This window comes from Chelmon rostratus, chromosome 8 (assembly GCF_017976325.1).
Source record: "Chelmon rostratus isolate fCheRos1 chromosome 8, fCheRos1.pri, whole genome shotgun sequence".
NCBI lineage: Eukaryota > Metazoa > Chordata > Actinopteri > Chaetodontiformes > Chaetodontidae > Chelmon > Chelmon rostratus.
In genome coordinates this window covers 23,244,105-23,265,941 of record NC_055665.1, presented here as the reverse complement: position 1 = coordinate 23,265,941, position 21,837 = coordinate 23,244,105, and the positions used below count along the sequence as shown (strand labels likewise).

General features: G+C 43.1%; 1 protein-coding gene across 2 annotated transcripts in view; it reads left to right on the top strand.

The window, feature by feature from the left end:
* The window catches only part of LOC121609858 (vacuolar protein sorting-associated protein 13B-like), a 316,585-nt gene that overhangs the window by 164,701 nt on the left and 130,047 nt on the right, over positions 1 to 21,837 (top strand). The window contains exons 25-31 of one of the 2 annotated variants that reach the window (XM_041941573.1): positions 1,981 to 2,184; positions 7,191 to 7,362; positions 9,605 to 9,719; positions 14,346 to 14,487; positions 15,510 to 15,782; positions 16,209 to 16,365; positions 16,874 to 16,985. In XM_041941573.1, coding sequence (XP_041797507.1) covers positions 1,981 to 2,184; positions 7,191 to 7,362; positions 9,605 to 9,719; positions 14,346 to 14,487; positions 15,510 to 15,782; positions 16,209 to 16,365; positions 16,874 to 16,985 — 1,175 coding nt within the window. Of the gene's footprint in view, positions 1 to 1,980; positions 2,185 to 7,190; positions 7,363 to 9,604; positions 9,720 to 13,422; positions 13,490 to 14,345; positions 14,488 to 15,509; positions 15,783 to 16,208; positions 16,366 to 16,873; positions 16,986 to 21,837 lie in introns of both variants that reach the window. The other variant, XM_041941574.1, reaches the window with a different exon arrangement.

Below are 21,837 nucleotides of genomic sequence, written 5' to 3'. Positions count from 1 at the left end.
CAAGTTAGTTTGTGTGTGTGTCTACTTGTACAGCTATCCTTGTGAGGACCAGTTTGAGTGTTAGACCTTGGGAGTGAGGACATTTTTGGAAAGTGAGGATATTTTGGCTGTTCCTCATTTTCAGACAGACCTTCAAAGAGCTGTTTGAGGGTCTGTCTGAGGCCTGCCCACTGGCCCAACAGCAGTAGCTGAGCTGAACTAACTGACCCTACTTTCCACTAATCAGGGATGTCATGAGCAGGAAGTAGATATGCTGTTGGATGGAACAAATGGCAGAGGGAAGTGAAGAGATGAAGGAAAAGGAGGATAGAGTGTGGTAAAGATGTTGAAAAAGACAAGATGAAATATGAAGATGAATGATGAGAGGGTGGATGGAAGGATGAGGTAACAGAGAAATGTACTAAACCTCGCCATGAAAGCGGGGATAGGGACTGAACTCCAGACTCTGCTAAAACAGAGGCCATGTAACAGCCCTTCATCTCAGCCTCACTGCACTCACCCCTTCCCTTTTCTCCTCTGCTCGGCATTCTTTGCTCCCTTCCTCCACATCTGCTGCTGAGTGCAGTAGGCCTTGTTGTGCTTGGTTGGACTTCCAGGCCCCAGACTCTCAGAGAAGAGAGCACAGAGCCGTGCCTCTCTTGTCGGCAACGCAGTTCGGTTGGGTATGGCAGACAGCTGTTGGCCCTGTCCCTGGACGGCTGCTGGATCGGCGTTAGCAGCTCTTCCTGGACATGTTTGAAATGGCCCAGCTGTAATGTATTGTGCTGCTTTTCATTTGATTTATGCTTATTTATGGAAGGCCTCCCTGTAATGTGTGCGCTAACAGGCGTGCATGTGTGTGAGTGAGCAATAGCGAGTAAAAATGTGTTTGGAGTAGAGAGAGCGATTTTGTGTGTGCGCTCATGTGTCTGTGCACCTTTACTTTTGAGGGACCCTCAGACCTCAGTGGTGGGGGGTGGGGGGGTTAGTTGGCTGCAGAAGCAAAGCATTTGAAATCCAGAAATTAGCTCACTGTGAAAGAGCGTCGCTTTCCTCCCTTTCTTTCCCTCTCTCGCTTCTCTGAAGAACACTGAGTGAATGCATGAATAACTGAAAGCATCACATCACATTCCCCTGCCTTCCCCTCATGTTTTCCACTCTTGTTTTTGGCTTTGTTGTTGTTTAAAGCTAAGGCCTCTTTTCATGTGAACACATGATAAATAGTTGAGAACACTTGACGCCGAGCCTTCAGTTTTTCCTAACTGTAGTGAGTTTTTCAGGGGAAATTGATGACACAACTTTCCTCTGTGGGTGTTTCTTTGGGAGTTTTGTTGTTATGGATAAAAAATTGTACAGTGAAGCACGTGTATGAGCATGCGGTGCGTTTCAAATAATCATCCATCAAATAGAAACATGTACGCATAGGTTTGATGTACGTTTTGTGAAGTGTGGCCTCTCTCAGTGACAAGTACAAAGTCTAAAAGAGTGCTAAGTTGGAGAGTGAAAGAAATGGGAATGGATAGTGGTCCATTTCTGGCTAATATGTCTTCCTTCTCTCATTGCTTCTCTCTCAACTTTAACTAGGTTTAGTGTCACATAACTACAAAGCTGCCAAGCCAAATCATGGTAATGGCCCCAGAAGTCAGAACTATATGAGAACTCCCCAGTGCAGCTGTTTGAGTCAGACCTTGGCAAAAATACATTTGAATCTGGTTTCAAATATTAAGACTACTTGTGGTGTGTTAGGTTTATCTTTTAAGGCACTCAATTGGCACAGAAGACTTCATGTATTGAAAGTGTGTTCAGCTGTGTGTATGGTCAAAGCTGTGTCTGCTGTGTGTACGCTACGGTGAGAAAGAGCTTTCTATTTGAGCACGCTCTCAGATAAGAAAGAAATACATTAACTGACATTTGATGCCATCAGTGTGACTATCTAATTCCTTCAAAATGTGTATCTAGCACTGCAACTTTATGTTTTTGTCTGTTTCTGTCACTCTCCAGGTTCAGCTTTTGTACGAGCTCCTCCTCAGCTGGAGCTCAACATGGGCTCGTCTCCAGAGGCATGGCATCTTGCGTCAGACCTCCAGTATCCCAGAGCCCCCCGCTGGCGCTGCTCCGTCCTCCCCCGTGCGCAGCAGTGCTGGCACCGCCCTGCCAGACACCAGCACCTGCAGCCCCTCTGCAGATTTTGGCTCCCCCACAGAGGTTTGTTTTTCTCTACCAGTTACATATTTCATTCTGTCAGTTCAGGGTTTTTTATGAATTGTGAGAGTCATGAATCTGCACATCTGAGTGTCCTTTTCCTCACGTGCACAAGCTTCTTCTCGTAACCAGACAGAAACATGCCACTGCCACCAATGCATCATGGGACGAGATTTGATTTACTCTTGCAGGAAAAAAAAAATCACTATTTCATTCATTCGTTTGTGTACTCTTTCTTACTGCTGCTATTGCTCCCTTTACCATATTACACAGCTCATTATCATCCACACTGAATTTTTTGTCATTAAGTGTGTTTTTCTTGCATCACTGCTTTCATGTTGTGCTACTTGATTAATAAGAGGCCTAATGGCAACACCCTGCCAACACCCAAATATGAGCTTTTATTTCAAACCTAAGGTGCTATGAGTCATGCAATAACACATGCTATGTAAGCCTTTGTTGTTTATATAATTCTGCTGCTGATTTATTATTTTAAGTGCAAATATTGTATTTTTATTGTTATGAGCGGTTGAGTCAGTGCGAACACATGCAGTTTGTCTAAAAAAAAAATCGGTTTTGTTTGGGAAGGATTTTCAAAGCTGGAAAAATCTCATCAGTGCTTGTGTTTCTTTCGCTATTTTTTCTTACCCAGAACAGACACTCCAGATAGGCGGTGAGCTCTGTTTGATTCGTATAAGCTGGGGCTTGATTGAGTATAAACCTGCCTCTTAATTTGGGGAAAACAATAACCTGTATTTACATTTTTTTGCTCAGATAAAATATCAAACCCAGAGAATGAAGTATGAAGTGTAGTGTAGTGCGTGCAGGCATGAGCCAATGGAAAACGTACGATCAGAGTTTTTAGGGAGCAACAACAAATGCTGAGTGTTATTTTTCCCTTCGTCCCAAGGTGATGCTTATCCTAGGCTTCGGTAATGTGGCAGGAGGTGTTTCTCCTGTCTAGTACAGTACAGTAGCATCAACGACTAGCTGGGGGTCCATGGCCTTGGGGCCTCAGCCACCAGGGCCTTGTGTAATATGTTTGTGTATGTTCGTTGGAAGTACAGTGGGATGCATGAAATGATTGTGTTGATGAGTGTTTCTGTGGAAACCAGCCCAGGGATTTAATGGGCTTTGACCACCAGTGCCCTGTCAGCAATGTGGGGCCCCTGTGATCACAGCACAACGATCATACCACCCTGAGAGGCAATAAAGTGTGTCTTTGTGAGTACATATACATGAGAAAAGTGTTTCATATGTCGATGTGCATCTGTGCCTGCATTTGTTTCTGTACAATCAACATGTGTGTGTTCTTGCGTCATGTGTGGACCCACAGAAGTGGCAGCAGTTCAGAGTGGCAGTGGAGGCCCGACGGTATAGTGTGTCTACAACAAGGCCACAGAGGCCCCTGACAGCCCACTTGTCACTGTTTACCTAAGTACAAACACTGGTAGAAGTGTTTAGTCCTCTGGGAGGCTGGCTGATTGAGCAAGAATGTAGGAGCTGTTTTGATAAGTCTCAGCAGTAGTGGCAGCAGTCTCTCCCCAACAAGCCCACTCCCCACCCTCCTCCTCACTCTTCAAGTTCTTCAACTACATCCACACCACACCCCCAAAACCCCCTGACCTGCAGCCCCTTGCCAACCATTCCTCCACCCTCAGCTCTTGAGCTGACACAATATTCTGTGACATTTTCATATACATGTGTTTTGCTAGTATTTATTCAGCAGGGTTTCCTTTCATCCTGTTTTCTCTTCCCCTGTCTGCTATTCGTTTCACGCCCCTCTGTTCGCCATACCTTTTATTTCTCTTTCTTCCCATGTTGATCCCGACCGGACAGCATCCGCTCATAACCCTAATTGACCTGACACTTGGCATCAGATTATGAACCTGACCATAGCCTGAAAAAAAGCTCTTTCCCATCCTGCCAAAGGCCTGACCACCAGCAGCTGCCATCCAAAAAGCACCAGCACCATTAAGTTTTAGCAGTAATAACCTCCTGTGATAATGACTGCCATTATCAATTATATAAGTTATTGGGAATTTACGTCAAAATGTTATGTAAACAATTAGGTCCAGTCACGTGTCAAGCTCTGGTTTTGCTTTTTCCATCTTGTAATTGTTTATCTTCTGTCTCTCCTCCATCCAGTCTTTATTCCATCTCTCCCACTTCTCCTTCTTCCCTTCCCTTACTACACCTCTGTCTGCAGCTTTATCCCACCTCTCTCGCTTCATTTCCTTGTTAATCTTTTCTCCTTATCACTAAATCCACCCTTTGAACCCTCTCTATTTTTCTTCATCCTTCCACCTGTCCCTAACATCTTTTCTTTTTCCACTCTTCTTTGGTGATCTGCCTTTTCCTCCATTTTTCTTTGACACTTCCCAGCCTGCTGTTGTCTTCCAATGTTTGGGTCTCTCTGATGAGCAAAGACAAACTCTGCAAAGAAAATAAACCCGGATCCACAGCCCGTTTATAGCGCAGAGGCCCAGGAATTAAACTGTATACTTTACAGCTTGGCTTGTGGAGGTGTGGGAAAATAGCTCCCTCTCAGAGTGTGTGTGTGTGTCTGGGGCCCCAATCTGGAAGCTCAGGAACGTGGCAGAGCCCACCTCTACCATCACCACAGCACCACATCTGTTCTTCAAGGCCTCACCTTGATATGAGGAGCAGGGGGAATCTTCTTACACTGATAAAAACAGGAACTTTGGCTGGAAGTTATGAGTGATCCTTACTTTTACAGTTTTTTTCCTCCCACGCTTTTTTGATGTCATCATTTTTCTTCTTTTTTTCTAGTTTGCTTTAACAAATGTCAGTGGCTCTTAACTTCATGTCATAATTTTTCTAAGCATAATTACAGTTGTAGGATTTTCTCAGGTATATAACTATTAAAATTAAATACACCTCTTGGGTCTCATTTAAAGTCATTCACAAATTCCTCTGTTGAATGTCCAAAAAAATTCTAAAAACTCTTGTGTAATTGCAAAATAAGCAGGGATGTCAGTCTGTAAATAATTTCTTTTTTCTTCTGACCCTGGTAACATCAGCTTGGAAGAGACTGCGAGTTTTTAAGTGACAGCAGCAGTTCTGGCTGGGAAGCAGGAGCAGTCGGCTGTCCGATGCTCCAGCGTAACCACGCTGCAGTACACAGTGGTCTGAGCTTCCCACAGCGCCAGCGGCTGGCTCCTGTTTCCACACATGACATTACAGAGCCTAATCCTGCCGACTGGCCAGAACTGTAAACTAAACAGTCTTAACCACACACACGCACACACACAGACACACACACAGGCACGCACGCACACACAGAGTGCTATGTTTTGACTCCAGCTCAACAATAATTAGCCCCCAAATGGCAGTTGACACTAGAATATCTCTCATTGAGACTGACTGAACACCATTACTACTGGGCTCATATTACTCACTGCCAGTCGCTGTTACTACACACACATAGACACACACACTCACACCTTGACTGTTTGGTTCCATGGAAACACATGACACTGCTAGACACTTGATTGGAATAAATGCTAGTGCTGGGGAAATTAAGTGATTCACTGTTGTTTTTTTGTGGTGTTTTTGTGCTTATGTGTAGTATTTTAAGTTCATCATTGAGGGTTTTGAAGCTGTGTATAATATTACGTACTGTATATAGACTGTATGTATACATTTGATGATATAGGACTGTATTTCCCCTGCCTGCGGAGGTTCCAGTGTCCTGCAGCCTAAATGCATGCATGTGTCTGTGGTACATTCCTTTGTTTTTCTTCTTTATCTGATAAATTTTAAATACCTAAACAGGTATGTTTTGCTTTTCTTATACTGAGAGCTAATGCTTCCCACAGAGGACATGCTTCTCATAAGTTTTTACGGTCCCCATAGACTGTAATGTTGAATCTATTTTTGAATCGGCATAATCCTTAATTTATTTATATGATTGTCATGCGTTGTTATTGAGCTCTGTTGTCAGCCACCCTCAACTGCGCGATTAAATTAAATTTGCAAATTAGCGTGGGGCCCTCATCCCTCCGCCCAGCTGTGGAACAGGGACATAGTTCCCTCATCTGGATCCTCTTTAAGACACTGTAATCAGTCCAGCAGCTGTGGGGTTTCTAATTGAGATGGTTGATAACCTCCTCACCAACCGCAGCCAGGCTCGATAACCATGACACAATCTGTCATTACCGCGCTGCGATGGGAGAAGCTGTGGAAAAAGTGAAACCCTGCAATGCTAGAGCTGCAAATTGCCATATTGTTTGTTTGCAGGCTTTTCACGTCCCGAGTCAGCCACACAGATACATGTTTGGAAAACAGATTTACCAGGAAGAGAGTGAGAGAAATAAAAAATGGCCCCAGTGCTGTCATCCTCAGTGCCCTGCCAAACCCCCAGTAATGAGATGAGAGCTCACAAAAGACAGCCTCCTCCGCCGCATCCTGCTTTTCTCTCCACCTCACCCCCCCCACCTCCGCCCCCGCCTCCGGTCTTCACTTCCCATTCTCTCCCAGGCTGTAAGACGTGTGTGTCCCGGCGCACTTGAGTGAAAGCAGGCCATGTGGGTGCTGGTGGCTTAGTTTGGGGTTAACACCAGTGACAGCTCCACACAATGGTCCCCCCCCACACACACACACAACGCTCCACCCTGAGTGGAGTTCTACTCACCAGACACTGATGTCATTTACACACCAAAAGACTCGAAAGCTGGTGGTTGCTTTGCTATGGCTACATGCGCAGCGACGACACTTTTGAACATACAGACACATTTGCCAAACACAGACAGAGATCTGATTTTTAAGGTACATGCTGCATTTGTGCACATGTTCTTTAATAAAATGCCATTCTTTGTTTTGGTCTATTTGGCCTTAACTTACTATTCAGTCTTACTTCTATTGACTGTCTATATTATATGAATGCTTGAATTCTGTCAGTCTTCAAGCTCGTGTGCTTGTGCCAAGTTTTGCCGAATCAGAGCTTGTGTTTGCCTGATTGAAACAGTCCTGTTTTGGCTCCCTAGGGTGACTCGGTGCCTACTGGAGACGACAGCCCATTTGCCGACACAGTGACTCTGGAGCAGAAAACGAGCAGCATTGGTGGAACCAGCGGGAAGGTCAGCCTTTGGATGCAGTGGATGTTACCCAAAGTCACGGTTAAACTGTTTGCCCCGGACCCAACTGCCAAAAAAACAGGTACCTCAACCTTGATGTGCAAACCCAATTTCAAAAACAGTTGGGATGCTGTGTAAAACTTAAATGAAAACAGAATTTATACAAAAAACAATGAAGTTGACATGGTAACACATTTTCAGTTGAGTATATGTCAAAAAGCATTAGCAAATTGTCACATTCTGTTTTATTTGTAGCGTCCCAACATTATTGGAATTACGGCTGTCATACTTCCTGCTCTTTTTTCCAAATACAGTGACTTTCAGTACTCTTCCTGTTCTCTATTGCTCATTGAGAATACATAGTCATGTTCAAACTTATGGAGACTGAATTAATGATTTGTTGCTCTGAACACCTGATATGTGGCAGGTCTCTGTGCTTTATGTTCATGTAGCAACAGAAGTATGGAATAACTGAAGAAAAACTGCATATGTAGCATGAACAGTGACTATGTCTGAATAAACAATACATTCATCAGTTGTTAATAAGAGAAATTTGAGATCTAATGAACCTCTGTTACATGCTGTGGCAATAGAAACCTTCCATCTGTAAAGCGGGACTAGTTTTTAATGCAGATTCGTCAGCGTGAGCGAGTGCAGGAAGCCTCTGTTACTCCGAGTTTTTAAAGTCTTGCTGTATCAACACTTAAAGTGATCAACTTCCAACTCTTTCCTCATTCAAATGTTGAGCACGCTGGAGGGAAAAGCAGCTGGAGAGCATGAGGGACGGAGGGAAAGACAAATAAATAAATGGGTGATGAATCCCAAGCGAACCGCCTCTTGTCCCCTTTAGATTTACAGGGGTGATGAAAAGCTAGATTTACCTTTAATTGGTGGCTGTAATATTTAGCATCTGCCAACCAGATCGCCCAGCTTAAGGTCCTTCATAGAAACGGAAATTTTTGGAGAACATCACAGAGATGGTTTGACTTAGAGACATCCTAAATAGGCATTACTTAGGATTTGGGTTTAATATGTGCCATCTGAGTTGCGAGATGAACTTACCACTGGGTTTTGTGTGTGCACCACATTAAGCATGTTATTGAAAACAAGAATTGTGTGTATGCAATATATTAGATGCCTAATATCACAAGTACATTCTTGGAGATAAGTAAGCCACAGATATAACTGCAGACAATCTGCTATGATGTAATATGTTTTTCAACTGCAAAGGAAATAAGATTCTTGTCTCTCCACAGAAATGGAAAAACAGTCATTCCAGACGTATTGGTCCTCGAGTATAATGTTATGCTATTATGTGTTGGAAGATTAGAGGTAGAAAATCAAGCATGAGTCTCCAGAGGCTCTGCTCAAGGCACAAATCAGTGGTACACTTTCCTTCTTTCAAGACGAGCCATGTAAGACGAAGGGACTAAGGGTTTCCAGGACTCTTACAGGGTGGGTTTAGAAAACTCATACATCAATATCAACACCGTGTTCGGAGACTATGAGTTTCTGAGTATCTAACAACTTGGGAGAGTTCTTTCCACATAGTATCCACAATAAAGCTGACAAGCCTTGTGTTTCAATTTTAATAAGCCATTAGGAACCTCTGCGTTTCTCAGAATCACCACAAGGCAACAGTACAACAACAACCATAGTTTCACATGCATGAAGTCCATTTTCCCAAGCTAGCCTGTGATTGTGGGACTTTCTCTGTGGAAACAATGAGAGAGAACCAGCAGTCGAGCTTACAGGCTCAGTTCAGTGCAAAGTTAATCAGTCCTTCTATGAAGCTTACTCACTTCGTCTGCAGTGGGTGGGTTTGTGTGCACACGAGGTGCACTAAGGCACACACATACAGTACATTTCAATGAAACACACTCCGATTAGTCTACATGAACATTCAGTATTGTGTAAACACATGTAGGCACACACTCTCATTACGACCAGCTGAGGGATCTCTTATTCATGCTTTGCCTTCTTTTCCACATATTTCAGTGTGTGTGTGTGTGTGTGGGCTGTAATGAGCTTGAAAAACACACTCTTGTGCCCACTGTGCAGGAAGTGATCACAGCAGTTGGACCAGAAGAGCTGTACAGGGTTAGGTACAGTGCAGGTCCTCACCGACAGAAATGAGATTCACACACACAAATGAATCTTCCTCTGCTGACGTCTGTGTTCAGATGTATTTCCTGTTTGCCAAGTACCACCGTAGCCACTGCTGCCTCGTGAATGTTTGTCTTTTCCTCCATGATTCACTTCATGATCTCATCATGTAGCAAGAAAATATATACATTATTTTCTGTTTTTTGTGTTTCTGTCAGAGATTTGTGTCATCAGTGAACTAGAAGACCTGAGTGCCTCAGTAGATGTCCAGGATGTTTACACAAAGATCAAATGCAAAGTCGGCAGCTTCAACATCGACCACTACAGATGCAGGTAGAGAACATCTTGTACATGTAAAAACATGTATGCGTCCAGGTTTTTGTTGATAATCTTAAGTCAGTAAACAGAAATACCATGTCTAAATGACATGGGACCAGCAGAGACTGTGAAAAAACTGGGACCCTCCAGTTTGAGGACAGTCTATATCCACCAGGTCACCCCACTGCCCCCACACTAACACTTGTGCTATCGCAGCTCCAGAGTCTGAACACACACTTACCACCAATACCACTGACACTTTGTCTGTTCCCACTTCTGCTTGTATGGGTGATTTTTTCGGATTATCACCTCGGCGTCATCATCTCTCTAGACAGCTGTTGAGGCAGTGACTACAGACAGGCAGATGGACCAACAGACAGATGGACCAATGGACAAGATGGACGGGTTGAGCTGGCTCTGGGCTGGCCCAGCTCTGACTCACAAGGCAGAGGGGTTCAGTCAGTCCTTCAGTCATTTTCTCTGAGCCTGCGGTGTCTGAATCAATTCACAGAAACATTAACACGTTGTTAGGGGAGGAAAACCGCTGGGCGATGTTCCACTGCATCCTTAATGGTAATCTCTCCCCACGTCAAGTTCCAGTCAAAATGGGGTAATTTAGCTCTGGGCTCTGAAATTATGAAAGCATGTATTGCAGCATGGTGAAACTGAAGCTGTGACTAAAGTTTAGGGTTGTTTTTAATGCTCTATATGCACATTCTTCCCGTCAATTAAAGAGGGGCTCATTTTCAATATCTACATTTTTTTCCTGTATTTCTTCCTCCTTGCCTTAATCACATTCCCCTGTGATGGACTCAGCAGCTGTGTATGTGCCTGAGGTTTTGCTCTTTTGGGAAGAGACCAGTTTGCAGGGGGCAATTCCTCCTGCCTCTGTCTGAGGAGATAATGAAACAGCGATGTCTAACACTCCTCCATGTTGCATCCAGCAGAGCAGAGGCCGTTTGTGTGTGTTTGCAGGTCTGAGTAGATATGTTCCTCTAAGTGCCTCCTCCTGTGATCCAGCCAGACAGTGAAAGGGAGATGGACCGTCCTGGGCCCCGTGCCTATATCCAATCCCATCATTAACAATCAATGCTCTCGCCACTGATATGATAATAGATATTGATGCTGATTTGCCAGATTTTAAAATCACCTTTGCTGTTTCCCAGGCAAGTCAGAGAGGGTCTGAGACTAGGTCTTGGCTTTGAACCTGACTGTCTTGCAAGCTTCTCGCAGACCTCCGTGGTTCACTGTAGTCAGATGATTTATATTCTGTCAAGCCACATGTGTTACATACAGTATGGAGTATCAGCCTAAGCCAGGACAGTGTCAGTGGTTAGACGGTTTTAGAGCGTGAAGGTGTCGTAGGTCATTATATTGTACTACTCTGCTCTCCACAGGTGTGTGTCCAATTGCTTCTGAGACGGAGCCAACCTTAATCTTTTTAGTAGACCTGTATGCTTTCCTAAGTAGATAATGGGTCAATTTTCTCATTTCTAGGTTATTTCAGTTTAATGTGCATTTAACAACATGGTCTCAACACACTTTAAACCGACCAAAGTTTTGGCAGGCAGAAGCTCTCCATCATTCAAGCCAGGTTACAGTCATGACTGTTTAGGACACAGTGGAGGACCTCTGTGCTCCTGGTGCACTCTAATCTGTATCAGTCACATAGTTTTCAAGAAAACTCACAGGGGTTGGAGTCCATATTAATCATTCTGAACAGATAATTGTTAGGTATTTCACCACCCAGCCCAGGTTATTTGTGTGCACTGGGTCAGATTAAATAAAGCTCGACAGAGAAAATGTCTCGTCTGGCCTTTGCTATCTCACTGCTGGATAATGAATGGAAAATTAGATTGGTCCGGCAAATGTGGGAGGTAAATATATAATTGAATCCCTGATTGTATCAAAATAGGAGGACAAAAAATGTTGAGGAGGGAAGGATAATGACAGAGGGGGAGTCCATGGAGAGTACAAAATAGGTGTGTGTTGAACTTCGTAGTGGTGGGGCTCAGTCATCGTGGTGCAGTGGAGATGAATTAAAGGGAAACATAGAAGCAAGGCGGTGATGATGATGATGATCGGGAATTAAACTCTGTTTTAGGGGCTTCTCCTGTCCACTGGAAAGTTTAGAAATTAGGAAGCTCCTTCTCCTCCTTGCTTTCTCCCCTAGCAACAGTGCTCCTTCAACTGTTCTGAAACTCACAGATGACCCCCCCGACAGAGGACGACCGGTGACAGTTCACCCTTAGTCGCTCCAAGGAGCAGCTCACTCAAATTGGAGCTGATGTTTTCCAGCTGTTCCGCAAATGGCTCAGAGGGAAGGATGACTGGATTGGAGCAGAGAGAGAGAGAGAGGGATGATGGGAGAGATGAATAGCTGTGGGGGGTCCATGTGTATTAGTCACTCTTACAGCTGAGGAGAGATTACAAAGAGATATTCACACAGAAAGTACTGACGTACGCACACAAGATAACCATGCATGAAACACACGCACATAAAAACACACCACCACACCTACTCCTCCCTCACTGAACTCCCAGTATTCTGGTGGGATGTAATGAAGGGGAGGAGGGGGGGCTGTAAAAGAAATGATGCAGATGGTGTTGAACCATTGTGTTAAACACTTTACCATACGTGTGTTGTGTGAGTGACTGTAATAACGCTGTGCACGTACGTGTCTGTTTGTATTTTATGTACTGTACATTTAGTGTCGATGTTGTGCTGCATTGAAAGTGATGATGATTGTCTTCACGTTAACTTCTTTTTATGTCTGCTTTACAGGTGCTCTCTACTTCTTATAGATGGCCTCAACCAAAAGTAGAAACTGAATGTCACAAACAATAATTATGTATCACAAGTTAAGACGTGTTGCATTCTATTTGGGATTGATTCGATTCAATATTGGTATCGATGATGATACTGAAGTAAATCACTTTTGGATATTGGACTTACCTCACCGATCCACATACCGATCCAGATTCCATACTCTACTTATCGTTAACTCATTTCATAGAGTTTTTTTGAAAATGTCAGTATTTATTTCTCTATTTCAAATATTCACTCTGAAAACCTTGTGAAGCAGTTGTCAATTTGCCATTGCAAATTCTCTTATTGCTTTTGAACACATAGAAATCTACTTACTAGTAGTTGATCACGGATTGTGCACTTGATTTGTTGAAGGAGTTAAATGTAGTTGCCATGGCAATTTGCGCTCCCGTGCCTGTTTATATGTGAAACCTACTTTACCTACTTTTCAAATACATTGCTTTAGGATACCTTTAAATGTAATGCCTTTTTGGAAATTTGTGTGGCTTTTAAGAAGAAGAACTGCAGCCTCATGCAACCTGACACATAATAACACCTCCACAAAAAACAACATCAACAATTATAATAGTATTCAAGAAAACAGAGCTCTAGTATCGGTATCAGTATCAACAGGTATCCAAATTAGGCATCAGAACTTAATCAGAACTGAAAAAATGTGGATTGTGCATCTCTAATTTTTATTATATATCAAAGCACTGTCTGAGTGTATTTGTATACCTCTAGGCTGCAGTTTGATAAAAAAAAAAATGTTACTATCAGACTGGTCCACTTAAATAAATGCAATTTTGTAACTAGAGTTGCTATTTTAGCGATATTATCAATCCCTGCCACAACAGTGTAAGTGGTCCCAGATGCCCAAGATAAGCTTGGCTTTGTGTGTTTTTCCAGGCCAGGGCAGGGCTGGCACTCTGGTCACTATGAAGGAGTCATTCTGCAGTGCAAGGAGACAGCCGTGGTGAGGCCTCTGCCTGTCCCAAACCAGCCATAGCAGCCTTAGGCCTCTATATACCGTGCCTCTGCCACTCTGCTGCTCCTAATCAAAGTCCCTCATCTCTGCTCATGCTGGACAGACAGGAAAATGAAGGAGTCCCAAGAAAAAAAAATGTTGTTTTGGCTATAATGCAGGGCGTCTACACATATAATGTTTTGATGCACCTTAAAATTACAAATAAATTCCATTTACAGCATAAGATTCCCCTGTCTCTCCAGTGGCTCTGATTGGCTAAATAATCAAGCCAATGAAATCTGGTGACAGCCCTTCCTCTGTTTGTGTGTGTGTGTTGTGTGTGTGTGGGAGGAGACTAGGACATGGGCCTACATTCTCTTGTTGATGAACTCTTATTCTGGTGATGGTCTTATACTGGTATCTATTGAATGAAATTGTGTTGGAGAGAGCACAGTTCACATTATTTATGCAGGTTAATTAAGCAGCAAGGAATGTACAGGAGATAAAAGACTATCTGTCAGGGATATTAAGTGCTTCTAAATTGTACTATTTCTTTCAAAATACTACTAATCCTTGAATTACCCAGTTGCTTTGGTGTACTTATTACTGGATAGTATAAGACCATTCCACTATATTTCAGCTGGTTCAAGCTGGCACAACTTCTTGTGGTTTTAATCACTTTACTCTATATTAATTTTTCAAAATTTATCTCATCTCATGCTTTTCTCTCTTTTCTTCTCTGTCTATCTTTTCCCCACCCTCCATCTGTATATATGCAATTACCTTCTCTGCCCCCTCCCTGTGACATCTGTCCTTCTCTGTCCCCTTCGCCATCTTTTTTCCCTATCTCTCTCCTCACCTCCAGTACGGAGGAGGGTGTTCGGAGCTCAGGCAGCTGTGGAGGAGTGGTCCTGTCTTGCACTGACAAGCTGAACAGACGCACTGTGTTGGTTCGACCCGTCAGCAAGCAAGACACTTTCAGCCACTTCTCTGGCTTTTTCCCTCCTGTAAGAGTCCAGCTTTTCTCCTTTTTAGTTGACCCTGCGTAACCTCCAATAACAGTGGCTTAAAAGAGATCTGTGTGCTCCTCAGAGATGTTTCACAAGCCAGGCCTTCAATTTGGTTTTAAACAGTTGTAGAGCTGCTTAGAAATTTTCCACCGGTGCTAAGCTGTCGTCAGGGTAACAATCACAAATGAATGAAATCAAAGACATAATGCTCCAAAGGAAAATACCTCTATGGGTGGTTATATAACACTCTGTCTCTGAGGAGTTTTTATTTTTTATGTATTTACTTAAATTTTGTCACAGAACATCTCCCAAAAGGGTGCAGGTTTTATGCTTTTAGAGCATTTCCGTTTAAAAATAATCTCATTAGCTGCCAAGTCCACTGTTACTGGGTGTTTTTGCAGACTTTACCCTGATGTCTGAAACAGATCTGCCTTTCTTTTAATCATGCAACGGTTGGAGATTGTTTTCCTTTACTTAATGGGTATTTAATTGATTTTTGCTTTGCAAATCACTCATAAGATTGTAGATCTGGCTTTTCTGGTAAATCAGAGACCATCCAGCCTCAGAAGACAGCTGCAGATATGAATTGGTTTTCTAAGAATTTATGAATCTCACGAGGGGGCTGACGTGATGATCCAATCTGTTACTGCAGAGAATATCAATAGATTTGATCAAGAACTATTTTTTAGTTAGTAGCATCAGCTCAGATGTATAAACATAGTTAGCTGATTTTCTTTTTTTCTTGGCTGAGGGGTAAGTGTTGACCAGATTTAAAAAAAAAAAAGACTTTTAAATAGAGCATTGTTTATGGTAGTAGTCAGCTTTTTCAAAATGGGCTGTATTGAATTTAATCTATGTCTGGCTATCTTTTAAATTAGTCATTGAATAGGAGAGAAGCCAGGCTTAACCCTCATCCAAGAATCAGACCAAAATAACAGTGAACAGGTAAACTTTTGTCTGCTCTTGAATTGATGCCTCAGTATCATCAGTGTGATTTGTCCTATCTCACCACTGGCCAGACGGCAGCCAAGGTCCTGGAGGGCTCTCACCAGCAGCACGGCTTCCTGTCCATCACCTACACGCAGGCTGTCACCAAAAATGTCCGTCACAAACTCACCACCCGGCCTGAGCGGCCAACACGCAGCAGTGCTACCACTGCCACTCAGCGGGTGACCACTGATCCCCTGGCAGACAGCTCACCTCAGTACCTGAGAGAAATCCTGCTGACAGCCCAGCCCTTTGATGTGGTGCTATCCTGTCCCTTACTGGCTACTATAGCAGGGGTTTTCCAGGTAGAAGAACAGTGCCTGCCACTGACTATAACTGTGTAGTGTTTCAAGGCTTGACACTCATGAGGAATTAAGAACAAAACAGTTTGCATGACTGTGTGGCAATATTGAAAACAATGATTCAAAATTAATTTCACAGTAATTTGGGAAACCTAATAGCATATGTTGCTAAAGGAACTGAAAACCTACAATCATCTAAAGATTATTTGACACCAATGGAAGAAATACTGTATATTGTAACATTTTAAAGGCTTTAAATAAAGGTTATTTAAACAGTTTTTCCTGAAACACACACATTTGATGCAGTTTGATGCAGGCTCCTCCATGGTGAGGATTTATTTACTTTTTTTATATATGAACCAGCTATTAAAACTTATGATTAAGATCTTATGAATTTATTACTTATGTTTTTGACTTGATGCATTTCAGGCCACAGTACCAAGACGTTACAGAGAGCGTGGGAAGTCAGCAGGTCAGCCAATGAGAAGCCACACACTGACCTCTCGGTGTTTGCCGCTCATCTACATCAACACCAGTGTGATCAGGGTCTTCTGCCCCGGGGCCCAAGACAAGCATACAGCACCAGGTTAGAGAAGTGCTTGTCGCTTTGGAACACGCACGTTTTCACATGGAAAACTTTACAACAATGGGACAGTGTTATGTCACAGGCGCTGTCTTAGATTCTTCAAGTCTGTGGTGCCTGTATGAAAGTCCCTGTCATGGCCAACCAGACATAGCAGAGCCACCACATTAGTATGCAGAGACATTTACTCAGAGAAATACTTGAGGTTCTGAAGAACCAACCACAGTTATTGTATATACACTCCTACAGAATATAAAATTGTCACAACCTCACAGATGGAGGCTTGTTTTGTCTGCTGGTAGTAATGACTAATAGTGGTAAGTCTGTACTTTTAAGGCTTTAAGTGTTTTTGTGTGTGCGTGTACCACAGTGCTTGTGTGTCACGCACATTCTGTGTATTCGGATTTGTAAAATTGTACACGTAGGATAAATGTATTGACTGTTCACAGTCCAAATATGTCCACCCGTATTCATTGTATTTGATTTTGTGTCTGTGTGTGTATATCAATAGATCCCCATTTAAAAAAGGAAGACACGCTGGTGTTGAAGCTGGGTTCACTTAGCATGGCTCCTCAGGCTGACAACCCCTTGACCCGCACGGTGCTGCGAAAAGACATCTACCAGTAAGACAAACTATCTTCTCTCTATACTGTATCTTCATCCTCAGTTCCTCCACTACGAGATGTGCAAGACTTTTGTCACTGAGTCCACCTCACAGTCTTTATACACTAACTTTTTAACATTGTTAAACCTCATCACACCACACAGCTTTATCACGTTCTGCTTTAAAACCAGGCACCCCTGGTAGTATTAGACCACTTCAAACCTTGCTATTTGACTACAGTTCATTAAAGGTGCCACTCAAATTAGTCCGACCTCAATCCACACTCCATAAAACCCTTTTGTGATGCCTTTTTGGTGTGTGTGTGTGTGTGTGTGTGTGTGTGTGTGTGTGTGTGTGTGTGTGTGTGTGTGTGTGTGTGTGTGTGTGTGTGTGTGTGTGTGTGTGTGTGTGTGCACTTCTGTGTCCTCCTGATATTTGCTTTCTCATGGGGAGTTTTCAGGGTACGGTGGGTGACAGCACCACATAGTGGTTAAGATGCACCCAGACAGAGAGCAATGAGTGACACCTTGGGGGTCCGCCGGGCCCTCCAGCTGAAACACAAGACTGTTGACACAAGTCCGCCGTGCCATGTGGATCAAAGCTGCTAGGCAGGGAAAATCTGGACTTCTGAGGGAAATGGCTCCGCGCAAAACACATTTCCCTGCTATAGGCAGCTAAGAGAATCTGGATTGTGTCATAGCTGCCTCGCAACCGCAGCTCCACTATGTGTGTGTGTGTCTGTGTATGTGTGTGTGTGTGTGTGTGTGTGTGAGAGAGAGAGAGAGAGAGAGAGAGCAGTTGTGTGAATGGGCAGATATGGAGCTGGCAAACACATGTAATGGGGGAGATAAAAGTGGTGCCAAATGCTTTGTGCAGCTGCAAGTGAGATGTAAGCTGACGTGAAGTTGAGAAAAAGAAAAGAAAGGTGGACGACGTAAAGAGAGGAGAGGCCACTTTAGGCTCCACTGCTGCCTTCAGTTGGTAGAAGTGTCATGTGCAGAGAGATTGTAGGGAGCAGGGAGGCAGAGGGGGTCTCGGCCTATGGCATGTCTGACTAACCATTCGGGCAAGATGGAGGGTAATACCACACTCTGTCCAACATCGTCCAAATTTCTTCCAGAGTAGCGAAGCAATCTCCCTCAAGTCTCTCATTTACTCATTTGATGTATTGGAGCAAAGATGGTATTGATCAGTAACCATAGCTACTGTTTTGCAGGGACTTTTCCGGTGTTTTTTTTTTTTTTTCTTTAATCCCCACTAGTTTCACAGAGTGTACAGTGCTAAAAATGATCTTTGTTTTGCTACAAGTTAGTACAGCTAATGGGATGTAACTACTCCATTTCCATGGAAACAGTGTCTAGATTTATTTTGTTGACATGTTGGCCATGTTGTTATCATGTCAGATGATAAGTGATGATCTTGTGGGCTTGGAAAATAATCTGGAGTTTTTCTCAGACTTTCACCCCAAAAACCAGTTAGACCAGCCATGCAATTTCACCCCATACTGGCCAGTAATGTTCTTCCTCTGGTAGTTAGAGGATTGGTGGCTCTGCGGCTGTGGTGCCCACATCTGCTCATAGACATAGACTGCCTCGCACGACGCTCCACCCTGGCCTGTAGACACACAAGGCACCATGTAACCCTCCACACGCACATAGGCGTGCAGTATACACAGTCAAGCACAGATGCACTCACAAACACAATAACTTGCCTACACACAGTCATGCATTCACACCCAAATGCAATGAACACAACCACATGCTGGACAAATGCACACAAAAATACACATATACATACTCTGTCACAAACACTAGCAGCAGGCATGGCCAAGTGTACAAACGCACCCACACTCACTCACCCCCTTAACCTCTACACACAGAAGCCAAGAGTCACCACTTCCCTCTCTGCAGTGAAACCCAGGAATTATGACAAACCGCTCCCTGTGTTCATTCTTCCATTCCTAACCATGCATTATCCTCACCACCTTCCCTGTTCACATCTGCCCTCCAATTTAGAATGATCACACTTCTGAGTCACATGATTGATAACCCTGAGATCAGGGACTTGTTGACGTGCCATTACCACGCACCGTTATGGGCTTTATCTGCACTGATTTCTACTGTGTGTAGGCTCCCCCAAGTCGTGTAGAGAAAGTCGTAGCGAGAGTCTGTAATCATGTAAACCGTTTTGTTTGCAATCTATAACCAACTGTGGATATAGGGAGAAATATGTCTATGAGTGCCGGTAGCCATTTGCTGCAATTCTGTTTAGAGCCCACCACTAATTACATCCGTTGTCATAATTGAATGACTGATCTAAGCGGCCATGCTGTTATTGTCTACTGTACATGAAATGATTGCCTCACAGTGTCTTGAACCATGATTTACTGTAATGCCACCCTGGGAGAGAAGACAAGAGTGAAGGCTAAAATAGCGAGCATGTGTAAACATCCTGACGGAGCATATCTCGATACTGTTTGACTAACACCGTTTCTGACACACTTCAAAGTTCCTCATCTTCCCTTTCACCCTCCCCTCTTTCAGGGTGAAGTGTGTATTTATCATTTAGAATAGACGGATTTCTCCAAAGACCTATTTGACTGTAAAGCTGTGGAGCTAAGTTGATATGCACCACCAGGTTCATTTGGTAACAATTAGCAAGTATTTGATCATGTGACGTTGAATTTTGTTTCCCTGAAGCAGTGGGTCCCCAGCAGCTTCTTCACTAAGCAGGGATTATGACACAGAGCTGCAGGCCGCCCCCCTTTCTCCCTCTCCATCTTTAGCTACAAGGCCGCTGTCAATTTACACAGCTGAAATCATTTTCCTGTCTTGAAAAAGCGGGCTTTTTCCAAGTACATGAGCACGGGGTAGGGGAATGTCCAGCATGCATTCAGCCCTGACTTTCTTGTGGTTTGGGCCCTCAGTAAATTCTCACAGATCTTTTACTCCTATTTTCTCTCGTTCTCTATGTTGTGCTCCCCTTTTTCCAGTGAGATTTCTTTTCATTTTTGGAACACAATTGAAAGCGTCTCGTATGTTGGGTGAATGGGGACCACTCTTTCAAGTACCACATGGAGACTGGGTGTCCCTTTTTAATGGCAGAGAGAGACATGTGTTAAAATGTCTAGGTGTACGGGTCAGAACATTTTATACCTTTGCTAATATCTTGGCCTAATAATTGACCTTTTATCAGTAAATATTAATGAAGTGACATATATTTATTGATGAGACTTTACCAGTGAATGGTTTGAAATAGCTGATGATTAGCCACTTTCCTTTAACAGTGAGTAGTAATGTGCATATTACTTAGCACTGTATTGTTTTTTTAGCTAACCAGAAATTAAATGAAATAGTTTTGCTTGTTAATTTGTCTTAAACTTAAAAACCAATAATAACCAACATTTCTTTTATATTTAATGCAGCTAAAGCTCCAAAATATCCGTACATATTTTTCATACTTCCACATGTTTGTACAGAACATATGATTTTGTCTTCTTTAGATGACACTATGATGTTTTTGCAAGTTTTTACATTGCTTAGTAAATGCTTATTAATATACAAAACACGCATGACATAACATCACATGAAAAACTTTGTGTTCAGACATCATTAGATGTTCTAACAAGCACTTTGTGCTTACTGTTTCCATTAGTGTTGCCAACACTAATGGAGACAACTATTTCTGCTCTTTAGGTCAGTGTTCCCTGTAAGAATATAGATGTGGTTTGGATTTACGTCCTGAGTAACAAACAAAGTCAAACATATACTATGCAGAGAAAGTTTAAATGATGAAAGATTATTTTAAGCTTCCTGCCTGTGTGTTTGTCCCTCCCTGTGTGCCTGCCTGCGTCCATGTGTCTGCACGTGTTTCTACGTCTGTGTGTGTGTTTGTGTCTTAAAATATCCTGCACATTTCCCGACATCCCCACACCTAGATGACACAGCGCTAGATTCCATCACATACTCGGTTACCTCATGGTCTGTCCGAGGGAGACTCAGGGAGCATCCCGCTGCCGCAAAATATGGTTTTTGTTTTTTTGTTTTGATCAGTTCACATGCTTGCGTTTCTACGGTAACGGCTGCTGTGTCAGTGGTGATGCAGAGCCAAGTCAACATGATGTGGCTGTATCAATGGACTCTATTTCACTCCCTCCTCCCGTCTCTTTTTCTCATTCACTTTCCAAAGTATGTCTGTTCTTTGTGGAGCATTTTTTTGTTCACCCCTCATTTCGTCATCCCATGTTTGTTTCTCCATATATTTTGATTGCTGTATGCATTAGTGTATTCTTCTTTTCTCCTCACTCTTTCTCCATACTTTCTTTCATTGCCACCTTTCTTTCTATCTTCCCTCTTGCTTCCACCCTCCCTAATTGTCTTTTCTAGCTGCCTCTACCTCTTTGTGTTGTTTCCTTTCATGGCCCCTCTTACCCGTCTCTACAATATCAGAATTTTCCCCTTCTCTTTTTGCTCTTTGTATGTCTGTTATAATGCCTAGTATAAGAGCTTCAATCTGTGACTTTCCTTCTCTCTCACCTTCTGTCGTCCTTTGTATTACCACATGTCTCTTTTTCTATTTTCTTCTCTCTTTGTCTCCATGTGTATTTGTTATTTCCTTCCTGTCTTGCTTTTCCTCTCCTTCGCTCCAGTGTCGGTTAGACTGGTCCCAGTCCCAGCACACTGTGGTCAGTAAGCAAGCCCCTTATTGCTGTTGAATGGCTGCCTGGTTAAGCCCACATATATGTCCTAATAAGTGGTTGTGATGGGGATCTCCCCTCCACAGATAAACACAGCCTGTCGAAGCCAGGACACTGCCTGTTACTAATAAAATTCCCTGGCAGTACGTTATATGCACCCTTCTCCCTCAGTAAC